The sequence below is a fragment of the Chiloscyllium plagiosum genome, unplaced genomic scaffold, assembly GCF_037043375.1.
Source record: "Chiloscyllium plagiosum isolate Xiang-an unplaced genomic scaffold, Cpla_swu_hap1 HiC_scaffold_17, whole genome shotgun sequence".
NCBI lineage: Eukaryota > Metazoa > Chordata > Chondrichthyes > Orectolobiformes > Hemiscylliidae > Chiloscyllium > Chiloscyllium plagiosum.
In genome coordinates, this window is record NW_028270155.1 from 5,698,403 (window position 1) to 5,722,673 (window position 24,271).

General features: G+C 40.1%; 1 protein-coding gene across 1 annotated transcript in view; it reads left to right on the top strand.

Annotated features, from left to right (window-relative positions):
- Positions 1 to 24,271, top strand: part of terb1 (telomere repeat binding bouquet formation protein 1) — a 173,577-nt gene that overhangs the window by 50,032 nt on the left and 99,274 nt on the right. The window contains exons 10-13 of the mRNA XM_087996134.1: positions 1,044 to 1,175; positions 9,353 to 9,478; positions 17,977 to 18,140; positions 19,234 to 19,521. Of these exons, the coding sequence (XP_087852260.1) occupies positions 1,044 to 1,175; positions 9,353 to 9,478; positions 17,977 to 18,140; positions 19,234 to 19,521 (710 nt within the window). The remainder of the gene's footprint in view (positions 1 to 1,043; positions 1,176 to 9,352; positions 9,479 to 17,976; positions 18,141 to 19,233; positions 19,522 to 24,271) is intronic.

Consider the following 24,271-nt stretch of genomic DNA (forward strand, 5'->3'; position numbering starts at 1 on the left):
TTACCCCAGTAAGGAGGACTTTGCAGATTTGATAGATCCGTCTGAAAGATTGTCACTGTTGATGAGTTGGTTGATGCCATGTGATCTTTGTAGCTTCCTTTTACCAGACTTTATAGGATTTAGATACGCAGAGTGGCTTGCTAAGTTATTTTGAAGGAGATTTAACAACGAACAACATTATTATGGGTCTGGAGTCACATGTAGTCCAGCCCAGGTGAGGATGGCAGACTTTTCTTTCCTAAACTAAATAAGTGAACCAAGTGACATTTTACAATGATTGACAATTGTCTAGTAGATACCATTAGACTAGCTTTTAATTCCAGATTAATTAAATTCAAATTTCACCATCTGCCATGTAACCATTATATTAACCTAGGTGTCTAGGTGACAAGATCACTACTGTTGGAAAATCTCAGCAGGTCTGACAGCATCTGTAAGGAGAGAAAAGAGCTGACGTTTTGAGTCTAACTGACCCTTTGTCAAAGCTTTGTCAAAAACGTGAAGGAATATTATTGCCCTGATTAGTAAATTGGCTGACTATCATTAGAGAGAATGTCGGTTAAAGGGCAGGCTCACTTATTGACAAAATGTAGCTAGTAGTGTCCCATAAAAATCTGTTTTGAGGACTCAACTATTCACTTTATTTATTAATAACTTAGATGGTTGGGTAGAAGCCCACAAATCTAAGTTTGCCAGTGACACAAAGGTAGATAGAACTCCAAGTAGTTTAGATGTAACACAACAATTAAAAAAGGTAAAATAAATTAAATGAATGGACATAATGGCAGGAGGTTAATTTTAGTATAAATTCCTCCATTTTGGTCCTAAAACAGATAGAACAGGATAATTCATTAATGGTAAGAACCTAGAAATTTTGGAACTTCACAAAAGCAGCATGATATAAAAAAAATCTAAATGACTTGTAGATTTATGGCCTTTTAAATCTAAGACTAGAGTAGAAGGATGTGGCCTTATTTTTAATTTGAAAAGGAAATGTATTTTAAAGGAAAAATATGATATCTGACATGCTTATTTTTTGACAGCTCCTGTGGTTTCCCGCTTATCGGAATATTTTATCGTACCCAAGCTTGTAGCACTGTTGTTACAGAATGATCTTGACATAAACAGTAAATTGGGCATTATTCTTGCTATTGGGCATTGTACTGATGGATGTGGTAAGTGATAGAAATTGTGCTAGCAAAGTATTTGTATCTTTATACCTCTTAAATGAAGTGAGAGCACTGCTACAAATTAGCAGCAAAGCTATGGGTACAATGGAGCTAAAAGCTGGGAGTTCACCATGCTTGACATAAGATATGAAATGAAGATCTGCAAGTAATTGAGTATTTCAAAGATCAGGAGTTTGTAAGTCTTGAAGAAATAAATATTTTCTGCCACAAGTTTTCATTTTTTATTTTTGCCATGTTTTTCTTCAATTCTCCAAAAATAACTAACTTTATCTAGAGTATAGCTCCTGGACCATGGAGAACCTCTGGGTTTCACTCAAGAGGCCATTTTGAAGTGACTCTGTTAGCATTCTGTTAGACCATGAGTAGCTTCACAAATGAGCTCAATCCATTAGCTTTCTTCTGATATCCACGGGCATGCATTCTTCAGCAATGGTCACTGGACAGCATTCAGGGCCAGGAGCATTACCTCAAAAAGGTACACCAAAGCCAGTTGTAGAACTAGGGAATTAGTCTAGAAATTTGAAATCAATCCTAGAATCTGCCTCAGCTGCTGTTGTCTCCAGTTAGAGTGTACACCCACAAACCAATTAAGAGAATAAAATAAATTTTAGTAAAAAATAAAATATTAACATCAATTTATATGAATGCATTTGCTGCAAATGTCACTGTCAGTTCAATTTCACCATCTTCATTCAGTATCATTGTTACTAAGCAGCTGTTAATTGAATTTATTTAGTTTTACTGAATTTATTAGAGTGCAAAATACTTAGAGCAGAATCTCAAAGGAACCTGAGCCATATGGGCTCTCGTGAGTTTTGTGGCAGAATCGGGCAAGATGTTCTGAAGCGTCGGAGGCTGAGGGGTGACCTTACAGAGATCTATAAAATCATGAGGGGCATGGATAGGGTGAATTGACAAGGTCTTTTCCCTGATGTGGGGAGTCCAGAACTAGAGGGCATAGGTTTAGGGTGAATGGGGAAAGATACAAAAGGTACCTAAGGGGCAACCTTTTCACGCAGAGGATGGTGCGTGTACAGAATGAGCTGCCAGAGGAAGTCGTGGAGGCTGGTACAATTACAGCATTTAAAAGGCATCTGAATGGGTATGTGAATTGGAAGGGTTTAAAGGGATTATGGGCCAAATGCTGGCAAATGGTACTAGATTAGGTTAGGATATCTGGTCAGCATGGATGAGTTGGATTGAAAGGTCTGTTTCCATACTGTACATCTCTATGACCGTCTTGACGTCAGGAATAATGTCCTACATCTTTTATGCACTTCCTGAGTGACAAGTTTTCTTGCTAGGTAGTGATGAGTTGCCAGTTAAAACACTGAGTTTTGAGAAGATTTGTAGGTCAGGTTAAGGTTTTGGATGTAGGTTTGCTCGCTGAGCTGGGAGGTTCATTTTTAGACGTTTCGTCACCCTAATAGGTAACATCTTCAGTGAGCCTCAGGCAAAGCAGTGTACATAATTCCTGCTTTCTATTCATATGTTTGGGTTTCTTTGAGTTGGTGATGTCATTTCCTGTGGGGGTGTCATTTCCTGTTCTTTTTTCAGCACGTGGTAGATGGGGTCGAACTCGATATGTTTGTTGATAGAGTTCCGGTTGGAATGCCATGCTTCTAGAAATTCTCGGGTGTGTCTCTGTTTGGTTTGTCCTAAGATGGATGTGTTGTCCGAGTCGAAGTGATGTCCTTCCTCATCCATATGTGAGGATACCAGTGAGAGAGGATCATGTCGTTTTTAGATTAGATGATTAGATTAGATTACTTACAGTGTGGAAACAGGCCCTTCGGCCCAACAAGTCCACACCGCCCCGCCGAAGCACAACCCACCCATACCCCTACATTTATCTCTTACCTAACACGACGGACAATTTAGCATGGCCAATTCACCTGACCTGCACATCTTTGGACTGTGGGAGGAAACCGGAGCACCCGGAGGAAACTCACGCAGACACGGGGAGAACATGCAAACTCCACACAGTCAGTCGCCTGAGTCGGGAATTGAACCCGGGTCTCAGGCGCTGTGAGGCAGCAGTGCTAACCACTGCGCCACCATGCCTAGTGGTTTTGGCTAGTTTTGTGGCTAGTTGGTGTTCATGTATCCTGGTGGCTAGTTTTCTGCCTGCTTGTCCAATGTAGTGTTTGTTACAGTCCTTGAACAGTATTTTGTAAATTACTTTAGTTTTGCTTGTTGTCTGTACAGGGTCTTTCAAGTTCAATAGCTGCTGTTTTAGTGTGTTGGTGGGTTTGTGGGCTACCATGATGCCAAGAACTACCATTTATCTGAAATATGTAAACTCTAATCAGAAGTAAACAGCTATGAACAATCAACATATAAGTCTTTACTAGTTCAAACTCAAATCCCCTTTTTTAAATCCCCACATACACATACTGACAGACTCAGACAAAGAGAAGATATTGGTTTAATGGATGGCAGGATCTGTTGGAATATTCCTTTTGCTTAGCAGAAATTTTGTTTTCTTCATTCCAAGTTCTTTTCACTTCTTCGTAGAAGGCACAATGCATTTGGAACACAAACTACAGGTGTTTCTTACTTACCAGTTAAAAGCAACAGCCTACACCAGCTGGTGGGGAGAAAATAACTGGCTTTTTTCTCACTTCAGATCTCTTTGTTGCAGAGAGAAAGAGACGTACTGTTTGCTCTTCCATCAATCCGAAGACTTCTTATATTATTCACACCCACAAGCTGTTCAGCTCCCCAGGAATCAGAGAGTTGTCATCAGGATGAATCTTTGCTTCCATGACAGGTCACCATTGCACAAACCAATCAACTACTTGTTGCCTGCCAAAAGTCATTCTGTGTACGCACCCTGGTGCCATGCTGTCTACAGCCTCCCTCACTGCTTGACTGCAATAGCAGCACAGTAACACCATAAATGATGAGTTTCAGAAATTTGTTTTTAAAAGTGGAGCAATTCCTTCCACAGTATATGATTTTAAAATAGTTTATTTCCATTTTAGTCCACAATCAAAAATGCAGAAAATAAAATAATACAACAAGTGAAAGAAGGGATTGCAGAATGCAGCAATGTGTAGCCTTTAAAGATAAACAAAATTACATACAAACCCATGCACTGAACAGAATGGAGATCTATATGAAGCATACCTTCCTGTCCCAGACTTAACCTTCTTCACACCAGCACTTTTGAACCTAAAGGCCATGGAATAAGTAGGTGCATTTTAGGACTAGGAGCAATTGTATCAACAGGATATATTGCGTAGTATATTTCTTCCGTATGGTATAATCCTATCTGGACATGATGTTAGACATTATGCTGGCACAGCCCACATGTTAGAGTCAAACAAACAGATGTAGTTCCAAAACAATATAATTTTTACAAATGTGAGATTCCATAGAGAGTGCAATCTCAAGCAGGGTGGAGATGGACAGCAGAGCTTCCTCAGGAGTGTTCTGAGAAGAAACCTTTGTGGGAACTTTATGTAGTTCTGCCTCCCACTGGGTGTCTTCTGGCATCACATCATCTCTTTGCAAGGAAGGAGCACCTACAGTACACACCTTGTTCCCTGTTTCCTTATGTCATGCTTTCAGTCCTGAGGACCAATGGCTGAGATAACAGAGTGCAGGCATGAGTACTTCCCAGTAGGCCCTGAGGGTTCTGAACCTTGCTTTTCATGGTGAGCTATCTGTGGAGGCAGTCAGATAGTTATGCATGTAGTTGTACTCCTGCAGCTTCTAGCCCAGGAGGGCCATTGCATACCATTTAATTGTCTGCTGTTGCTATTCCTCCCTTGTGCATGTGGATGAAGTCCCTGATTGGTGACACCATTGGGATCTCCTCTGCACTGGACTGAGTATGTGCTAGCTCTGTAGCAGTTTATGAGTGCCAGCAGTCTGAGTGACTTCTTTGTAGGCCAGCTGCAAACCTGTTGATGTGACTCGGTCACCAGATTGTGCTCTCCAGATTTCTAAGGCTAACATTGTCACAGTAATGGTAATATCTGAGCTTTTTGAAGGTTCAAGAGGCAACCTTGCTGATGCTTTCTCCAAGGCCTCTGTACTCTTATCCTTGAAGAATTGGCTTCTGATAGAGCCAATTGTTTCTTCATGGACATCCTGCTACCACTTGCAGAACAAAAAGAGAGAAGATGTCACAGCCAGTGCTTATAAGTAGTTACACAGCCAGTGGTGTTACTATGAGAGTTGGGGTAGAATGAGGAATGGTAGCTAACCTGTTGGCTGGTGATGGATGTCTTGGTAATCCTGCAAGAGCAATACCAGTCTTCTTCTGCCAGAGCCAGGATTCTCTGTCTGCTGAGGCACCCTTCCTGCTGACTGGACACTTTCTGACCCACTATGGGCCAACTCCTGGACCAGGGAAAATAAGAGGCATAGGATAGGTTGAAAGTGGGTCGCATGACTAATGACTGGTGCAGGTAGAAGAAAGACAGTGATATATTCAGACTGCTGAGGCCATGCAGGGTTAGTGTTGTGAAAGATTGGGAGTTTGAGGTCAAATGAAGGAAGATGTTACAGATTGTAGTAAGATTGGGCAAAGTCATAGAGATGTACAGCATGGAAACAGACCCTTTGGTCCAACTTGTCCATGCCGACCAGAAATCCCAACCCAATCTAGGCCCACCTGTCAGCACCCGGCCCATCAATCCCTTCAATACCTTCCTATACAGATACTCATCCAGATGCTTTTGAAATGTTACAATTGTACTAGCCTCCACTACTTCCTCTGGCAGCTCATTCCATACATGCAGTACCTAAACCCTTACCACTATGGCAGTCCCAGTCTATGTTTGGAAAGTTAAAATCCCCTACTATAACCACCCTATTATTCTTACAGATAGCTGAGATCTCCTTACAAGTTTGTTTCTCAATTTCCCTCTGACTATTAGGGAGCCTATAATACAATCCCAATAAGGTGATCATCCCTTTCTTATTTCTCAGTTCCACCCAAATAACTCCCCTGGATGTATTTCCAGGAATATCCTCCCTCAGTACAGCTGTAAGCTGTATCTATCCTCTCTATACCTGAGATATGCTTCCTTCCTTTTCTGAACCAAACCCTCAATTTCTCCAGTCATCCAGCATTCCTGATACCCACCATCCTTTCCTTTCACCCTAACTGGAATATATTGTCTCTGGGCTCTCGTTATCTCATTTCTGAAAGCTTCCCATTTTGCAGCCATCCCTTTACCTGTGAACATCTGCCTCCAATCAGCTTTTGAAAGTTCTTGCCTGATGCCATCAAAACTAGCCTTCTTCTAAATTAGAACTTCAACTTTTAGATCTGTTCTATCCTTTTCCATCACTATTTTAAAACTAATAGAATTATGGTCACTGGCCCCAAAGTGCTCCCCCACTGACACCTCAGTCACCTGCCCTGCCTTATTTCCCAAAAGTAGGTCACGTTTTGCACCTTGTCTAGTAGGTACATCCACACACTGAATGGGAAAATTTTCTTGTTCACAATTAACAAATTCCTCTCCATCTAAACCCTTAACACTATGGCAGTCCCAGTCTATGTTTGGAAAGTTAAAATCCCCTACCATAACCACCCTATTATTCTTCCAGATAGCTGAGATCTCCTTAGAAATTTGTTTCTCAATTTCTTGCTGACTATTAGGGGGTCTATAGTACAATCCCAGTAAGGTGATCATCCCTTTCTTATTTCTCAGTTCCACCCAAATAACTTCCCTGAATGTATTTCCAGGAATATTCTCCCTCAGCACAGCTGTAATGCTATTCCTTATCTAAAACGGCACTCCCCCTCCTCTTTTGCCTCCCTTTCTGTCCTTCCTGTAGCATTTGTATCTTGGAACATTAACCTGCCAGTCCTGTCCATCCCTGAGCCATGTTTCTGTAATTGCTATGGTATCCCAGTCCCATGTTCCTAACCATGCCCTGAGTTCATCTGCCTCCCCTGTTAGGTCCCTTGCATTGAAATAAATGCAGTTTAATTTATCAGTCCTACCAGCATGAGCTTTGATCTGAGGTGAGTGCAATGGCAAAGATGGAGTGGAGTGAGATAGCAGAGAACACTTACCCTGGCAACGTAGAATAGGTCATTGATCTTCTGTCGGCACTTGGCTGTTCTTTTGCCCTGTTGAGACCACAGGTGGCAACCTCAGACCTGACTGCCTAGATGTGGTGGCATAGTCACCTCTACTAGCTTGCAGTTAGCCAAAGCTTGCAAGAACCAGCTCTTCATCTCCAGCAATGTGTATGGCATAGTATTTTTGTTAAAAAGCTACAAATATACAGAAAGTTCAGCCTCAGAAAATCTTGCTGTTTGCCCTCACTTCCTTTCCTAGCCTTTAAGATACTGATCCTCCTGGTGCAGCATTTCTCAACTACTGGTGTACCTCCAGTAGTTCATCCAAATATTCATGAGCAGCCATGGTTGAAGATTTGGCTGGAATTTCCATCATCAAAGCTAATTGTGCTATTAACCACTGTACATCCCACATCTTTCTTATTACTAGACTGGAGCAGTGACTTTAAGTTAGATTGTGAATACTTTTGGTCTACACCAGACGGAAACTTCCTATATATATTTGTCTAGTCAGTTGGATTGGCTGGCAGCTCTGAATGGCAGAAGACCATCTTTCCTTTATTAACACCAGCTATGATGTAATGCAGCAGAAGTTTTTCTTTGGCTAGCTTCTGACTGACTTTTTAGTTAGGGTGAGAAATGGGAAAAGTAGTCAGTTCCCCTGTAAAATGCAGTGCTTTACATTGGCTGAGCTCTTGTGCAACATAAATAGGAACAAACCAGAAATACTCAGTCGGTCTGGCAGTATCTGTAATGAGAGAAACAGCATCCAGGCCTGTAAACATTCAATACTGTAGAACCCAGTTCTGACAGAATGTCACAGATCTAAAATGTTAACTCTAATTTTCTTATTAAAGATGCTGCCTGACCTGCTGTGTATTTCCAACACTCTCTGTTCTTTTTTCAGATTTCCAGGATCCACAGTATTTTGGTTTTGCAATCTTAACATTAGTGTTAGCCACTTTAAAATAGATAGGTTATAATTCTGTTAAAATGACAGGAAAATAGTTGTATCAATGTGCAACTGGATAGATTTTGACTGTGTTAAAAACTTTTCTTGCTTGTCAATGATACAGCATCAGTTCAAAAACTATTATCAGTATTGCTAAAAACTTGTAAGTAGATTATGGACTTGAGATTTCATTTGGGAGTGAATACATTATACAGAACATACGTGGTAACAATTAAGAAACTTGTATTATGTGTCATGTTCCCTTGGAAATTGATGAATTTCAGTTACCAAGACGTGCTCTTTATGATCAAAAATTAAATGGTGTTACTGGGAGCTTATAGATTATTTGTCTGAAAAAAGGACACCCATGTAAACATCACTTAAAAATGTATAGAAAAGTATTTTAATTTGATAATTTATTTATCCTGCTTGAGCTGAGTAATTTTGGGGTCTGCCTCCTTGCCCTGCTTCCGACAGTGAAAAGCAATGACAAACCAGCACGGACAAAAAAAGCTCATGATAGAGCATTAATAGTCAAAGACTTGCCTTCAGGCAAAACAAACATGAAGTGATGAAAGTGAAGTTATTTAATTAGATTTCATTGAGTTATAAGGTGTCTTGTTGAGGTATTAATTTTCGTCTAATGTTTGCCTGCAGTTAACTCCAAACTTGTTTGAATTACAGTTTTGAAATCAGATGTTTCCACTTTTTTCACAGTTAGAACTTAAATTCCTAAAATTAAAACTCATATTCTGAAACATACGAATCATGAACTGATGTTTCCAACAACTTTTTTTGGGTAATTTGTTCAGATTTCCAACATTTACAAATCTTCGTTTATTCTGTAATTGAGAAATGCCATTTTCTGTAACAAACACAGAATGCTGAAGAAACTCAGCAGGTCTGGCAGCATCACTTTGAACAGTCAATTGTGAAAAAGAGTCATATCAGACTCAAAGCATCTACTCTGTATCTCTGTCTCTCTCAGACGTTGCCAGACCTTCTGAGTTTCTTCAGCATTCTCTGCATTTTCTTAAGAGTTCCAACATCTGCCTTTATCACATTTTTTATAAAGCAATTTGACATTTACATTTTGGGAATTTGTATCTGTCATTGGTTAGTAAATGTAAGGAGTAAAACCAAAATATTTGTTTTTAGAAGCACATCAGTATCAGCTACTGCAAAGCAATGGGCTTCCACTTATGATCCAAATAGTAGCTGAAACTCAGGATGAGGAGCAAAGGAAAGCAGCTACCTTTGTTCTACAGAGTTGCCAGTTAATAAGTAAGTACTCAAAAAGATTCATGTTGTATTTAGCCTTTACTAAAGGTTTTATTGAGGTTTGCACATATGATCACAAATGATCTTTCACTGGTGTGATATAATTAATAATATAATTGTATAATAAGTGGCTAGCTCTTAGGGAACAATTTCAGCAAATACTTGAGGTGGTAAAGAGATTGCCAGCATTTGGGTTTTAAGTTGAAACGTCGTTTAACTTGCGTTTAGGGGATAACGATCTCTTGAGAAAGAGTGTGAAGACAGTATTAGAAACAGCCATTTTGTTTTATAGCTGCTTGCTAGTGCTTTTCAAAATTTTTGCTAGTCAATGTTTAATTAACTGTCTCTCCTGACAGCAGCAAGTTATTTGCGAGTAAGATATACTCACCACTTCATAGTCATTGGGGCTAGAACTGTGAGGAGGGCCTCTGAAACACTTTGGGAGAATTTCTGTCACCGATCTTTGAGCAAAATTTATTCTGGAAATTCTCTGAGCCTTTTGTCTAAAAAGGGTATGTGTGCCACGATTTTACCTTATTGGGCACCTTATAGGGAATCACAAGGGAAAAAGGAGTTATAGAGTCACAGTGTCATGGAGATGTACAGCACGGAAACAGACCCTTCGGTCAAATGTGTCCATGCCAACCAGATATCCTACCCCAATCTAGCCCCATCTGCCAGCACCTGGCCCACCAAACCCTTCCTATTCATGTACCCATCTGAATGCCTCTTAAATGTTGCTATTGTATTAGCTTCCACCACTTCCTCTGGCAGCCCATTCCACACACGTACCACCCTCTGCATGAAAAAGTCACCACTTAGGTCTCTTTTATATCTTTCCCCTCTCACTCTAAACCTATGCCCTCTAGTTCTGGACTCCCCACCCCAGGGAAAAGACTTTGTCTATTTATCCTATCCATGCCCCTCACAATTTTGTAAACCTCTATAAGGTCACCCCTCAGCCTCCAACGCTCCAGGGAAAACAGCCCCAGCCTATTCAACCTCTCCCGATAGCTCAAATCCTCTAATCCCGGCAACATCCTTGTAAATCTTTTCTGAACCCTTTCAAGTTTCGCAACATCTTTCCGATAGAAAGGAGACCAGAATTGCACGCAATATTCCAACAGTGGCCTAACCAATTTTAGGTTAAGAAAAAGAAGGAAGCACATGTATCTCCCCCATTTTCTGCGGCTCCATACAAAAGCTGCCTTGCTGATCTTTGAGGGGCCCTGTTCTCTCCTTAGTTGCCCTTTGACCTTAATGTATTTGTAAAAACTCTTCTTAACCCAAATTGCCAAAGTTATCTCATGTCCCCTTTTTGCCCTCCTGATTTCCCTCTTGAGTATACTCTTACTACCTTTTTATACTCTAAGGATTCACTTGAACTCTCTTATCTATACCTGATATATGCTTCTTCTTTTTCTTACCCAAACCCACAATTTCTCTAGTCATCCAGCATTCCCTACACCAGCCTTTCCATCCACCCATACAAGAATATACTTTCTCTGGATTCTTGTTATCTCATTTCTGAAGGCTTCCCATTTTCCAGCCATCCTTTTACCCATGAACATCTGCACCAATCAGCTTTTGAAAGTTTGTGCCTAATACTGTCAAAATTAACCTTCTTCCAATTTAGAACTTCAACTTTTAGATCTGGTCTATCCTTTTCCATCACTATCATTTCCCCCCACTGACACCTCAGTCACCTGCCCTGCCTTATTTCCCAGGAGGAGGTCAAGCTTCTCTAGTAGGTACATCTTCATTGTGACTCAATTTTCTTGTACACTTAACAAATTTCTTTCCATCTAAGCCAATAACACTATGGCAGTCCCAGTGTATGTCTAAAAAGTTAAAAGCCCCGACCATAACCACCCTCTTTTTCTTACAGATAGCAAAGATCTCCTTACAAGTTTGTTTCTCATTTTCCCAACGACTAATAGGGGGTCTATAATACAATCCCAATAAGGTGATCATCCCTTTCTTATTTCTCAGTTCCACCCAAATAACTTCCCTGGATGTATTTCTGGGAATATTCAGCCTCTTCCTATAGCTCAAACTCTCCAACTCTGGCAACATCCTTTTAAATCTTTTCTGAACCCTTTCACGTTTCACAACATCCTTCCTAAAGCAGGGAGTACTAAAAACAGCTTCAAACTCAAATGGGAGAAGTGCACACGCTACAGAGAGTTGCCTACCATTGTGTACCCATTCCCTCCACATAGAAAAGCATCCATTTACTGAAGAGAACTTGGCTGAAGTTCAGAGGTGGAGGAGTATGTACTAAAACTAAGAAGCTTGGTTACCACCAGCAAGATTTGCCGTGACACAAAGCTGCTCTTCCCATTTGGAAATTAGTTTTCAGGATTAACTGGAGCTAAATGAGAAGAATTTTACCCTCTATTGATAGGATGTCACAATATGGACCCAGTCTTAGAATTGGGCTGACTTGTCAATCTTTCTTTATAATTGTGAATCTCTCTGGCTCAGAATAGAGAGTCTGGTTTTGAGAATTGACTTACTTTAAATTTCCTATTGCCAAAAAAGCTTTTGAAGTCAACTTATCCAATAACAAATAAATCTCTTAACTTTCCACCAAAAGATGCAAGTATTAGTCAGGCATATTATTTTGCTTAATCCATCGTAATGCGCTTTGCATTTCAATAGCATGCCTTATTTTGTTGCCAATCAGTTGTTACCTCTTCTTACTTGGAAATGTGGCAAATTGACATTTCTTTGAAGAATGTTATATATTGCTTTATTTAGAATGTTGTTGATTGTTTGTGAAATTTGTCCCAGGTGTCAAAATAGGAACCAGATGGCATATTTATTGACAGAGATATCATAGTAGTTTATTGGGCATAGATTGCTCTGAAGTCAGTGAGATAGAAAATATACATATTTAAGCTGAATTGAGCATCAACTAGACAGCGAAAATTCTCAAGTAAGAGCTGCGTAACTGTAATAAAATTTAGTTATTTTTATTCATTTGTGGGAAGTGGATGTAACTGGCTGGTTAGCATTTATTGTCCGTCCCTAGTTACCCATGAGAAAGTGGTGGTGAGATGCCTTCTTGATCACTGCAGTCCAAATGTGCAGGTTGACTCACAATGCTCTTGGTGAGGGAATTCCAGAAGTTTGATGAAGTATGGTGATATATTTCCAATTCAGGATAGTGAGTGCCTTGGAGGGGAACTTGCAGGAACTTGAAGGAGCTTGCAGAGGCTGATGTTTCTATGTATCTGCTGCCCTTCCTTCTTAATGGAAGTAGTTGTGAGTTTGGAAGATACTGACTAAGAATCTTTGGTGAGTCAGCATGGCAGGAGTATGCATTTTACTGAGTGTAATTTTCACTTGTTCGCTTATAATTTTATCTTCCCTTTAAGTCTTCAAATGTGTTGCACCAATTGCCAGAGAGTAAGAGGAAAGAGATTAAGATAGGCATTTGTTGTTGTTCATCTTCCTGATGATGTAAACAAGAGCAACTCAGATGATTCACTTAATCCCCTTAGCACTGTGGGGAAAAGCACTTCACTGGATGCTTTCCCTAACAGTGTAGCTGAGAGAAGAAATTAGCTGTGTAGGAATTTGTAGACATGACTTATGGGAAATTCAGTGATTCTGATGCCAATGGCGGTCATTGTCTGATAAGACTAAGATGTGAAACTGTGCTATCCAGAGGAGTAATTTTCTTTTGTTTTTCTCCCTTCTCCCACTGTCATATTGTAAAAGTACCAGTATAAGTCGTCCTCCAGCACCTCTGGAAAAAGCAAGCGAAACTAGCGCAAAATATACGGGGGATTAAATGCATCAAATTTATTGCTACTGTATATGAATGCCCACACAGATGGCATATTTATTGACAGAGATATCATAAGAACACAAGAAATAGGAGCGGGAGTAGGCCATTTTGCCTTTTGAGCCTGCTCCACATTCAATAAGATCATGGCTGAATTGTTTGTGGATTCAGCTCCAGTTACCCACCCGTTCACCATAGCCCTTATTCCTTTACTGCTCAAAATCCATCCATCTTTGCCTTAAAAGCATTCAACGAAGTAACTTCAACTGCTTCACTGTGCAGGGAATTCCACAGATTCACAATGCTTTTGGTGAAGAAGTTCCTCCTCAACTCAGTCCTAAATCTGATACCCCTTATTTGATGCTATGCCCCCTAGTTCTATCTCACCCACCACAGGAAAAACCTCCCTGCTACTATCCTATCCTAACCCCTTCAATATTTTATATATTTCTATCAGACGTCCTCTCATTCTTCTAAATTCCAGTCTCAGTCTACTCAATTTCTCCTCATAAGGTAACCTCTAATCCAGAATCAATCTAGTGAACCTCCTCTGGTCCCCTTCTAGTACCAGTATATCCTTTTCTCAAGAAAAGAGATCAAAACTGTATAGAGTACTCCAGGTGTGGCCTCACTAGCACCTTATACAGCTGCAGTGTAACCTCCCTACTTTTAAACTCCATCCCTCTAGCAATGAAGGACAATATTCCATTTGGCTTCTAAATTACCTGCTACACCTGCAAACCAACTTTTTGTGATTCCTGCACAAGGATTCCCAGGTCCCTCAGCACAGCAGCATGCTGTAATTTTTCACATTTAAATAATCGTCCATTTTGCTGTTATTCCTACCAAACTGGATGATCTCACATTTACCAACATTGTACTCCATCTGCCAGAACTTTGCCCACTCACTTAACCTATCTGTATCCCTCTACAGACTTTCAGTGTCCTCTGTACACTTTGCTCTACCACTCATTTTAGTGTCATCTGTGAACTTTGACACACTATGCTTAGTCCCCAACTCGAAATCATCTATGTAAATTATAAACAATTGTAGTCCCAACACATCCCTGAGTCACACCACTAGCCACTGATTATCAACCAGAAAAACATACATTTATCCCCATTCTTTGCTTACTATTAGTTAACCAATATTCTATTCATACAAATATATTAGCTGTGATGCCATGCACCTTTAACTTATGCAGCAGCCTTTTGTGCGGCAATTGAATGCAGTTAAACTCAATACTTCCAGTTCAATGAGAGCACCCATCCTAATCATTATAAAGTGACCCTTTCAAGAAATGGCTTGTGTATAGATGTCTGGTAAGACCAGGTTGTAAAACTTTTAAATAAATGCTCTGATTTTCCTCAATAATAAACCTCAAATATGAGTCATGGGTGAATGGCTACACTGACAGAAGGTCAGATTTGGAACTGTTTGCTGATGATTTGCTAGCATTCTACACCATAAATAACTCCTACAGTATTAAAGTAGCTCATGTCTGATGGAGAGGCAGTGGTGAGTGGGTGGTCACTAGTGGTCACTGATCAGAAACTTAATTGGATGAGCTATATCCAGAATGTCTTCATGAGCCGAGCAGAGGCAAATTATTGAGCAACAAGTGTTAACCTCTTGGCCCTTAAAGCCTCTCCGTGATCTAAAAGCATGTGCAACACTTGCAGTGTGGTGCTTTAGTTTGCAGTTCTTGCATTTTATTCGGCAAACATCACTGGAGCTGGAGACAATATTTGGCTGGCATAGGTATATAGACAATAGGTGCAGGAGTAGGCCATTCTGCCCTTTGAGCCAGAACCACCATTCATTATGATCATGGCTGATCATCCTCAATCAGTATCCTGTTCCTGCCTTATCCCCATAGCCCTTGATTCCACTATCCTTAAGAGCTCTATCCAACTCTTTCTTGAAAGTATCCAGCGACTTGGCCTCCACAGCCTTCTGGGGCAGAGCATTCCACACATCCACCACTCTCTGGATGAAGAAGTTTCCCCTCAAATCTGTTCTAAATGGCCTACCCCTTATTTTTAAACTGTGTCCTCTGGTTCGGGACTCACCCATCAGCGGAAACATGCTTCCTGCCTCCAGAGTGTCCAATCCTTTAATAATCTTACACGTCTCAATCAGATCCCCTCTCAGCCTTCTAAACTCAAGGGTATACAAGCCCAGTCGCTCCAATCTTTCAAAGTAAGGTAGACCCGCCATTCTGGGAATTGACCTAGTGAACGTACGCTGCACTCCCTCAATAGCCAGAATGTCTTTCCTCAAATTTGGAGACCAAAACTGCACACAATACTCCAGGTGCGGTCTCACCTGGGCCCTGTACAGCTGCAGAAGAACCTCTTTGCTTCTATACTCAATCCCTTTTGTTATGAAGGCCAGCATGTTATTAGCTTTCTTCACTGCCTGCTGTACCTGCATGCTTGCTTTCATTGACTGATGTACAAGAACACCGAGATCTCGTTGTACTGCCCCTTTACCTAACTTGACTCCATTTAGGTAGTAATCTGCCTTCCTGTTCTTGCCACCAAAGTGGATAACCACACATTTATCCACATTAAACTAATTCTGCTATGCATCTGTCCACTCACCTAGCCTGTCCAGGTCACCCTGTAATCTCCTAACATCCTCCTCACAGTTCACCCTGCCACCCAGCTTTGTATCATCAGCAAATTTACTAATATTACTTTTAAATCCATCATCTATATCATTAGTGTATATTGTAAAAAGCTGCGGTCCCAGCACTGATCCCTGCGGTATCCCACTGGTCACCGCCTGCCATTCCGAAAGGGAGCCGTTTATCACTACTCTTTGCTTCCTGTCAGGCAACCAATTTTCAATCCATGTCAGTATTTTGGCCCCAATACCATGTGTCCTAATTTTGCTCACTAACCTCCTATGTGGGACTTTATCAAAGGCTTTCTGAAAGTCCAGGTACACTACATCCACTGGATCTCCCTTGTCCATCTTCAGAGTTACATTTCAAAAAATCCCAGAAGATTAGTCAAGCATGATTTCCCCTTCATAAATCCATGCTGACGCTGACCTATCCTGTTACTGCTATCCAGATGTGTCATAATTTCATCCTTTATAATTGACTCCAGCATCTTTCCCACCACTGAGGTCAGACTAACTGGTCTATAATTCCTGCTTTCTCTCTCCCTCCTTTCTTAAAAAGTGGGACAACATTAGCCACCCTCCAATCCGCAGGAACTGATCCTGAATATATAGAAGATTGGAAAATGATCACCAATGCATCCACGATTTCTAGAGCCACCTCTTTCAGTACCCTGGGATGTAGACCATCAGGTCCCGGGGACTTATCAGCCTTCAGACCTAACAGTCTCTCCAACACCATTTCCTGGCAAATATAAATTCCCTTCAGTTCAGGTCCTCCAGCCAATATTACCTCTGCGAGATTGCATGTGTCTTCCCCAGTGAACACAGATCTGAAGTACCAATTCAACTCTTCTGCCATTTCTTTGTTCCCCGTAATATATTCACCCGTGTCTGTCTTCAAGGGCCCAATTTTAGTCTTAACCATTTTTTTTCCTTTCACATACCTAAAAAAGCTTTTACTATCCTCTTTGTATACCTCATTTTTTCTCTGCGTATTTCCTTCTTAGTTATCCTCTGTTGTTCTTTAAAAGCTTCCCAGTCCTCCGTTTTCCCACTCATCTATGCTATGTTATACTTTTTCTCTTTTGACTTTATATGTTTCTTAACTTCCCTCGTCAGCCATGGCCACCCCTGCCTCCTCTTAGGATCTTTCTTCCTTTTTGGAATGAACTGATCCTGCATCTTCTGCATTATACCCAGAAGTACCTGCCATTGTTGTTCCACTGCCATTCCTATTAGGGTATTGCACCATTGAACTTTGGCCAGCTCCTCCCTCATATCTCCATAGTTCCCTTTATTCAACTGAAGTATTGTCACTTCTGATTGTACCCTTTCCCTTTCAAATTTCAAATATCTGTATAGTCCTAACATTGCTTGCAAGACTTTAGTCATGACAGTCAAAAGCTCAGCATAATCCAAGATGAAATAGTCTGATTAACAAGTCCTCACACTACTTAAGTAATTATTATTTATTACCTCCACTACTGGCATGCTCGACAGAGGGTCCTAGCCTTAAAACCTTTACTACTGAAAGGGACAAGAGCAGTAACATCACCAAAGTAACATCACTTCAGAGTTTCCCTTCAAATAGCACATGTTACAATCTGGATGTATGTTATTGTTCCTTTATTGTTACAAGGTTATAATCTTGGAATTCCATACTGTTCACAACAGTTGGAACATAATCATCAAAAGAACTGTAGTAATTCAAGGAAAAACTACCTATTCAGGGCAACTAAGGAAGGCAATAAATAATCCAGTTCCTTTTCATCCTGAGACCAAAACAAACACAGCATGGCGAATGAAAACCCCTAAAGCAAAGCAAGAAGATTAGTTGCCTTTAGTCAGGAGAGGGGGCTCTTGGTAATGTGTAGCTTTGTTTGTATTTCTCCATAAGTGCATAAGGGTTTGTACTAAGTCACCAAATATGAAGTTCTCAAGGATCCTGTATGCCAGTGAACCTATACTTTAGTTGCAGGATAATGCAGATGTTATGGTTTTCTGTATCTTTGTATTTGGGTCTTATTTTCTAGATGCTCACCTTTATACCTGCTGTTGTCTCTTTCTAAGCTGAGAAACTATCGAAGAGTCTGATGGAGAATGTTCAACCAAGCGGAGACACAGTTACTACATATGGCATTGATTATCCCAAAAACAACAGTCTGAAAGATTACTGGAAATTTGCAGAAGGATTTCTAAGTAGGATAAAGACATTAGAAAAACAGCAAGAAGAGGTTAACTGTTTGAATTCTCCTTCAGATTATGAGTTTTTCTTCTTTTGAAACTGCTATTAGGATTTCTACATTGTCTTTACTGCAGTGAAACATTCAAAGGCAGTTCAAAGGAGCATTATCAGCCAAAGTTAGATATTGAACACATTGTAAGGTGAAAGGTTAAATGCTCAAACTTTGTCCATAAAGATTTGAAACTTAAAATAGTAAGAGGTTGCAGAGTTTGTGGAGAGAACTTAGGGCCTTGAAGCTGAGGCTGCTAATGGTAAAAGACTGTATGTGCAAGTTTGGCCTTGAGCGAGTATCATTCTTATACTGTTGGATAAAGTGATGAAAGAGTTATAGAAGACCTTTAAAGAGATATTCAAACAATTTCCACATATACTGGTTCTTTGTTTTTCTCTCTCAGTGGTTGTCCAGTTGAGAGAACTAGAAGGTATTCTTTTATGAGAAGTCTTGTGTTGCTATGAGTGGTCTTTAGGAAATTATCTGGGGTATCTCTTTGACTTGGTCATCCCTTGCTGTGTAGGCTGTAGTATCTGCCCCATTCTTGCCCATAGTGCCTAAGTATCTCTTTATAATGGAGCAACGTGTAATGTTCTAAAGACAATGACTGTCAAGTTTCCTTTAGTAAAGAAATTTGGGTTGGTGGGTGCAGGATTAGGAGCTTTCCCATTTCTCCTGAAGGTACTGGTGAATGGATTATGGTTTCATGTGCACTGCCAGGTGCTTTTTCAGACACTGTTCACCTGTGAAGAAGAAGCATCATAGCTAACCCACTCCTATATTGTTCAGATTCTCTCAATGAAAGTGCTTCTCATACCAGATGGGCACCAGCAGTGGTTAATAGTTTTGTCCCATTTATTAGCACAGGGATGCTGAAACTATTTGTAGAAAGAATCCCAGGAAATGTACTGACTGAGAGCTAATAGAAAGTGAAGCTGGAAATTACTGCCTAAAGATCTCAATACCACTGGTGGAGGTGTCATGACAGTTGATTAATGTCTAATACATGTTATCCCTAGTACAGATTCTATATTAATGAATAGTTGAAAAATTAGTTCTGATTATATTTCTATAATTTATTTTGTACTAGTCCTGTGAGCCACTGCTCAAGGGAATAGACAAGATGCTGAAACAGAGAGAAGATATGCTACTGAAGCATTCCAATGAACAGCTTTCCTTGGATAACACAAAAATGGATAACTGGACTGGTGAAACAAGACAGGCAAAAAATCAGGATATTACCCCAGAGAAAAGAAAATTTGATTTAACTCACAGAAAGAATGAACGCAGAGAGGAGGATTCAGTTATTCCTGCAATTAATCCAACATCTTCAAGAAATAAAGAAAATAAAAGGCAGTACCGAGATCAGCAGCTAATGGTGCGTCACTTTAATTGAACTTTATTCTTATAAAAGCATTGGATCCTTTCTCCTTTACTAAGCAGTGTTGTTTTCATGAACCATTACATATTGCTTTACTCTAGGCAAAGGGTAGAACTGGAGCCATACTTTACACATTTTTATATTTATTGGCAGATTTCTCGAGTCAAATCCAGGTCTTTTTCAATATATAGTTTCAGTTGCATCAAACTGTAAACCTTTGCTATAAATTCTGTATCTTACAATTTTATTCTCCACAACCACCTGATGGAGCAGCAGCACTCCGAAAGCTAGTGCTTCCAAACAAACCTGTTGAACTATAAGCTGATGTTGTGATTTTTCACTTTGTACATCCCAGTCCAATACCAGCACCTCCATGACTGATTCCTTTAGTTAGCCAATCCTTTAATCATGCTAACATATTACTCCCAACACTTTTAGTTTGTGAAGTAACCTTTTATGTAGTGCCTTACTGAATGCATTTTGGAAATACAAATACTCTACACTGTCATATTTCTTTATACCTTTGCAGTAGCTTTGGATAGTGAATGCGCAAAAAGGCAGATGGAAAATAATGAGGAAAGATGTGAGGTTATCCACTTGGTAGGAGAAACAGATATACAGAGTATTGATAGTAGTGGCACGAGGTTGGAAGGTGTAAAGATACAAAGGGAATTGGTGTCCTTGTCGATAAGTCACTGAAAGCTAATATGTATATGCAGAAAGCCATTAGAAAGGCTAATGGAACGTTATCCTTTATTGTAAAACAATTTGAGTACAGGAGGATTGAAGTCTTTTTTCAATTGCATAAAATATTTTTCCCATAGAGGGAATGCAATAAAGACTCACCAGACTTGTTCGTGAGATGATGGCATTGTCTTATGAAGAGATATTAGGCAAACTGTGCTTGTATTTTCTAGGTTTTTAAAGAATGAGAGATGTTAAAACCGACAAAATATTGAAAACAACTGATAGGGTAGGTGCAGGTAAGATATTTCCCCTCGTCGGGGAATCTAGAACCAGATGATATAGTTTTAAATGAGAGAGATGCCTCTAGAGGCAGTTAGATATAGCACTTGGGGCAAATGGGATCAAAGGTTATGGGGAGAAAGCAGGATTAGGCTATTGAATTGGACGGTCAGCCATGATCATGATGAATGGCGGAGCAGGCTCAAAAGGTCGAATGGCCTCATCCTGCTCCTATCTTCTACATTTCTATGTTTAGATCGGAGATGAAGAAAAATTACTTTAATCTGAGGGTTGTGAACTTTTGGAGTTCTGTACCACAGACAGCTGTGGAATATCAGTCTTTGAGTATGTTCAAGGTAGAGATTTAGAGATATCTGATAAGAATTGGCGTAGAGGCAATCCCTGGGTTGTGAACAGGTTCTGATTCTGAGTCCGTTCACAGTTCTATTTGTATGCAGGTTGGAACACAATGCAGGACAACATTTTAGCAGCTGTGAGTAAGTACAGGAAATCTTGGTGTGTTGGATATTTAAAATTGCACCCATGTTTGTAAGTTGTACGTTTATAAATTGGGGACCTCCTGTACCGGCTTATGAGGGTGATGTGAGTAAAAGGTGTTGAAGTGTTTGATTAGCCATGATCATATTGAATGGTGGGTCGGGGTCATTGGGCTGAATAGTCTACTTTGTTCCTATGTTTAAACTCCCTTTTAATATTTATTGTTAGTTTTCAGGCATTTAGCACACTTGCTTGCCTTCATTGTACAGACCTTTGAAATTGGTGGTTGGGATGTCATGTTGAGGTTGTATAGGACATGAGGCCTCTTCTGGAGTACTATGAGCAGTTCTGGTCACCCTGCTTTAGGAAGGATATTATTAAATTGGAGAGAGTTCAGAAAATACTTACCAGGATAATGCTGGGATTAGAAGGTTTGAGTTATAAAGATAGGCTGGATAGGTTGGGACTTTCTTCACTGGAGTGTAGAAGGCTGAGGAGTGACCTTGAGAGGTTTATAAAATCACAAAGGGCATAGATAGGGGAGCTTCAGGGTGGGGGAGTTCAAAGCTAGGGGGCATATTTTTAAGATGAGAGGAGAAAGATTTAAAAAGGACATGGGAGCTTTTTTACACAGACAGTGGTTCATATGTGGAACAAACTGCCAGAAGAGGTGGTAGATGCAAGTACAGTTATAACATTTAAAAGACATTTCGATATGTACATGAATAGAAAGGTTTGGAGGAATATGGGCCAAATGCAGGTAAGTGGGACGAGTTTGGTTTGGGAACATGGTTGGAATGGACTGATTGGACCAAATGGAACATTACTGTATGACTCTAGAACTGTCCTCCCAATTTTCTCACTTTTTAAAGCTATCTCTTGCTAGTTTCTAAAATTTTCCAAATCTCCTGACCTACTAATCTTTGAAGCATTGCATGTTTTATAAGTTTGATATTGTCTTTAACTTCCTTGTTTAGCCATAGATAAGGCATCCTTTTTATGGAGTCTTTCCTTCTCAATAGAATATATCTTTGTTGAAATTATTAACGTCCTCCTTAAATGTCTGTGTCTGCTTCTCATGATCTTATCTTTAACTCAATTCTCTCAACTCTTGTAGGTTCCTTTATTTCAGTTTAGGATGGTAGTTTCGGACCCACGTTTATCACCCTTGAGCTGAATGTTGCATAGACCCACCATGCTGTGGTCCCTCTTTCCGAGAAGATTCTTTATTCTGAGTACCTTAACTAATTTTCCTGCCTCATTATATGTTACAGAGTCTAGGCTAGCCCTGTTTGTTCTAGAATTTATTATTTGACAAAACTGTTCTGAATACATTCTATGAATTCGTCTCCAGGCTACCTTTAATAATATAGTTTGTCTAATCTATTTGATGATTAAAATCACTCACTATTATTGCAGTTCGTTCCAACAAGACCCTATTATTTCTTTATTTTCATTCAGTCCCACAGTGTAGCTGCTGTCATGGAGCCTGTAAACCATTTCCACTAGTGACTTCTTTCCTTTGCTATTTTTTATCTCCATGTAAACTGATTCTACATTTTGATTCTCCAAATCAAGATAATTTTTCATTCCAGTATTGATCTTATCTTTTATTGACCTTATCTTACCTTTTCTTTTCTTCCTGTTCTTGCATCCAAACCTCATGTCATACTGATTTATTTCTGTTTGTATTATCAATTCATTCGTCTTGTTATGAACACAGTGTTCATTGAGATAAAAAGCTCAAGCTTCTGTCTTTTTATCACTTTCCCTACCTTGTCTTTAGTTGCTAGTGAACTCCTCTTTTTTCCACTCCCAACGTGCTATCACATTACAACATAGAACGGTACAGTACAGTACAGGCCCTTCGGCCCTCGATGTGGTGCCGACCTTTTATCCTACTCGAAGATCGAACTGACCTACATACCCTGCATTTTGCTATCATCCATGTACCTATCCAAGAGTCACTTAAATATCTCCAATATATCTATCGCTATGACCACTGGTGGCAGTGCATTCCCCGCACCCACGAACCTCTGTGTAAAGAACTGAACTCTGACATCTCCCCTAAATCTTCCACAATTACCTTAGAATTATGCCCCCTCGTGATAGCTGTTTCCGCCCAGGGAAAAAGTCTCTGGCTAGCCACCCTATCTTGTACACCTCTATCAAGTCATCTCTCATCCTTCTTTGCTCCAATGAGAAAAGCCGAAGCTCCCTTAACCTTTCTTCATAAGACATGCCCTCCAGTCCAGGCAGCATTCTAGTAAATCATCTCTGCACCCTCTCTAAAGCTTTCACATCCATTCTATAATGAGGCGACCAGAACTGAACACAATATTCCAAGTGTGGTCTAACCAGGGCTTTATAGACTTGCAGTATATTCTCACAGCTCTTAAACTCAATCCCCCTGCTAATGAAAGCCACCACATCATATGCCTTCTTAACAAACCTGTCAACTTGGGTGGCAACTTTGTAGGATCTATGGACATGGACACCAAAATCCCTCTGTTCTTCCACACTGCCAGAAATCCTGCCTTTAATCCTGTAATTTGCTTTCAAATTCGACCTTCCAAAATGAATCACTTCACACTTTTCCAGGTTGAACTCCATCTGTCACTTATCAGCCCAGTTCTGCAACTGTTAATGTTCCGTTATAACCTACAACAGCCCTCCACAACTCCACCAATCTTCGTGTCATCGGCAAACTTATTAATCCACCCTTCCACTTCCTCATCCAAGTCATTTATAAAAATCACAAAGAGCAGAGGTTCCAGAATAGATCCCTGTGGAACACCACTGGTTACTGAGCTTCAGGCTGAATACTTTTCATCTACCACCCTTTGTCTTCTGTGGGCACGCCAATTCTGTATCCAAACAGCCACATTTCCTTCTATCCCATGCCTCTTTGGTTTCTGAATAAACCTACCATGAGGAACCTTATCAAACGCCTTGCTAAAATGCATATATAGCACATCAACTGCTCTACCTTCATCAATGTGTTTTGTCACATCCTCAAAGAATTCAATAAGGCTTGTGAGGCATGACCTTTCCCTCACAAAACCATACTGACTACCTCTAATGCATTGTCCTTTCTTCATAATGTTTCATCTGTCCCCCACATGAGTCCTCTCCTTCATAAATTGAATAAATCAGCAAAATATGAGTTCAAAATCACATCAAGCCACGGTCAATGTCATTGTTTGACATCACTGATGTTTTTTCTTCTACCTCAGTTTTATCCCCTGCTTTTACAAAAGACATGAAATACAGCTGACGTACA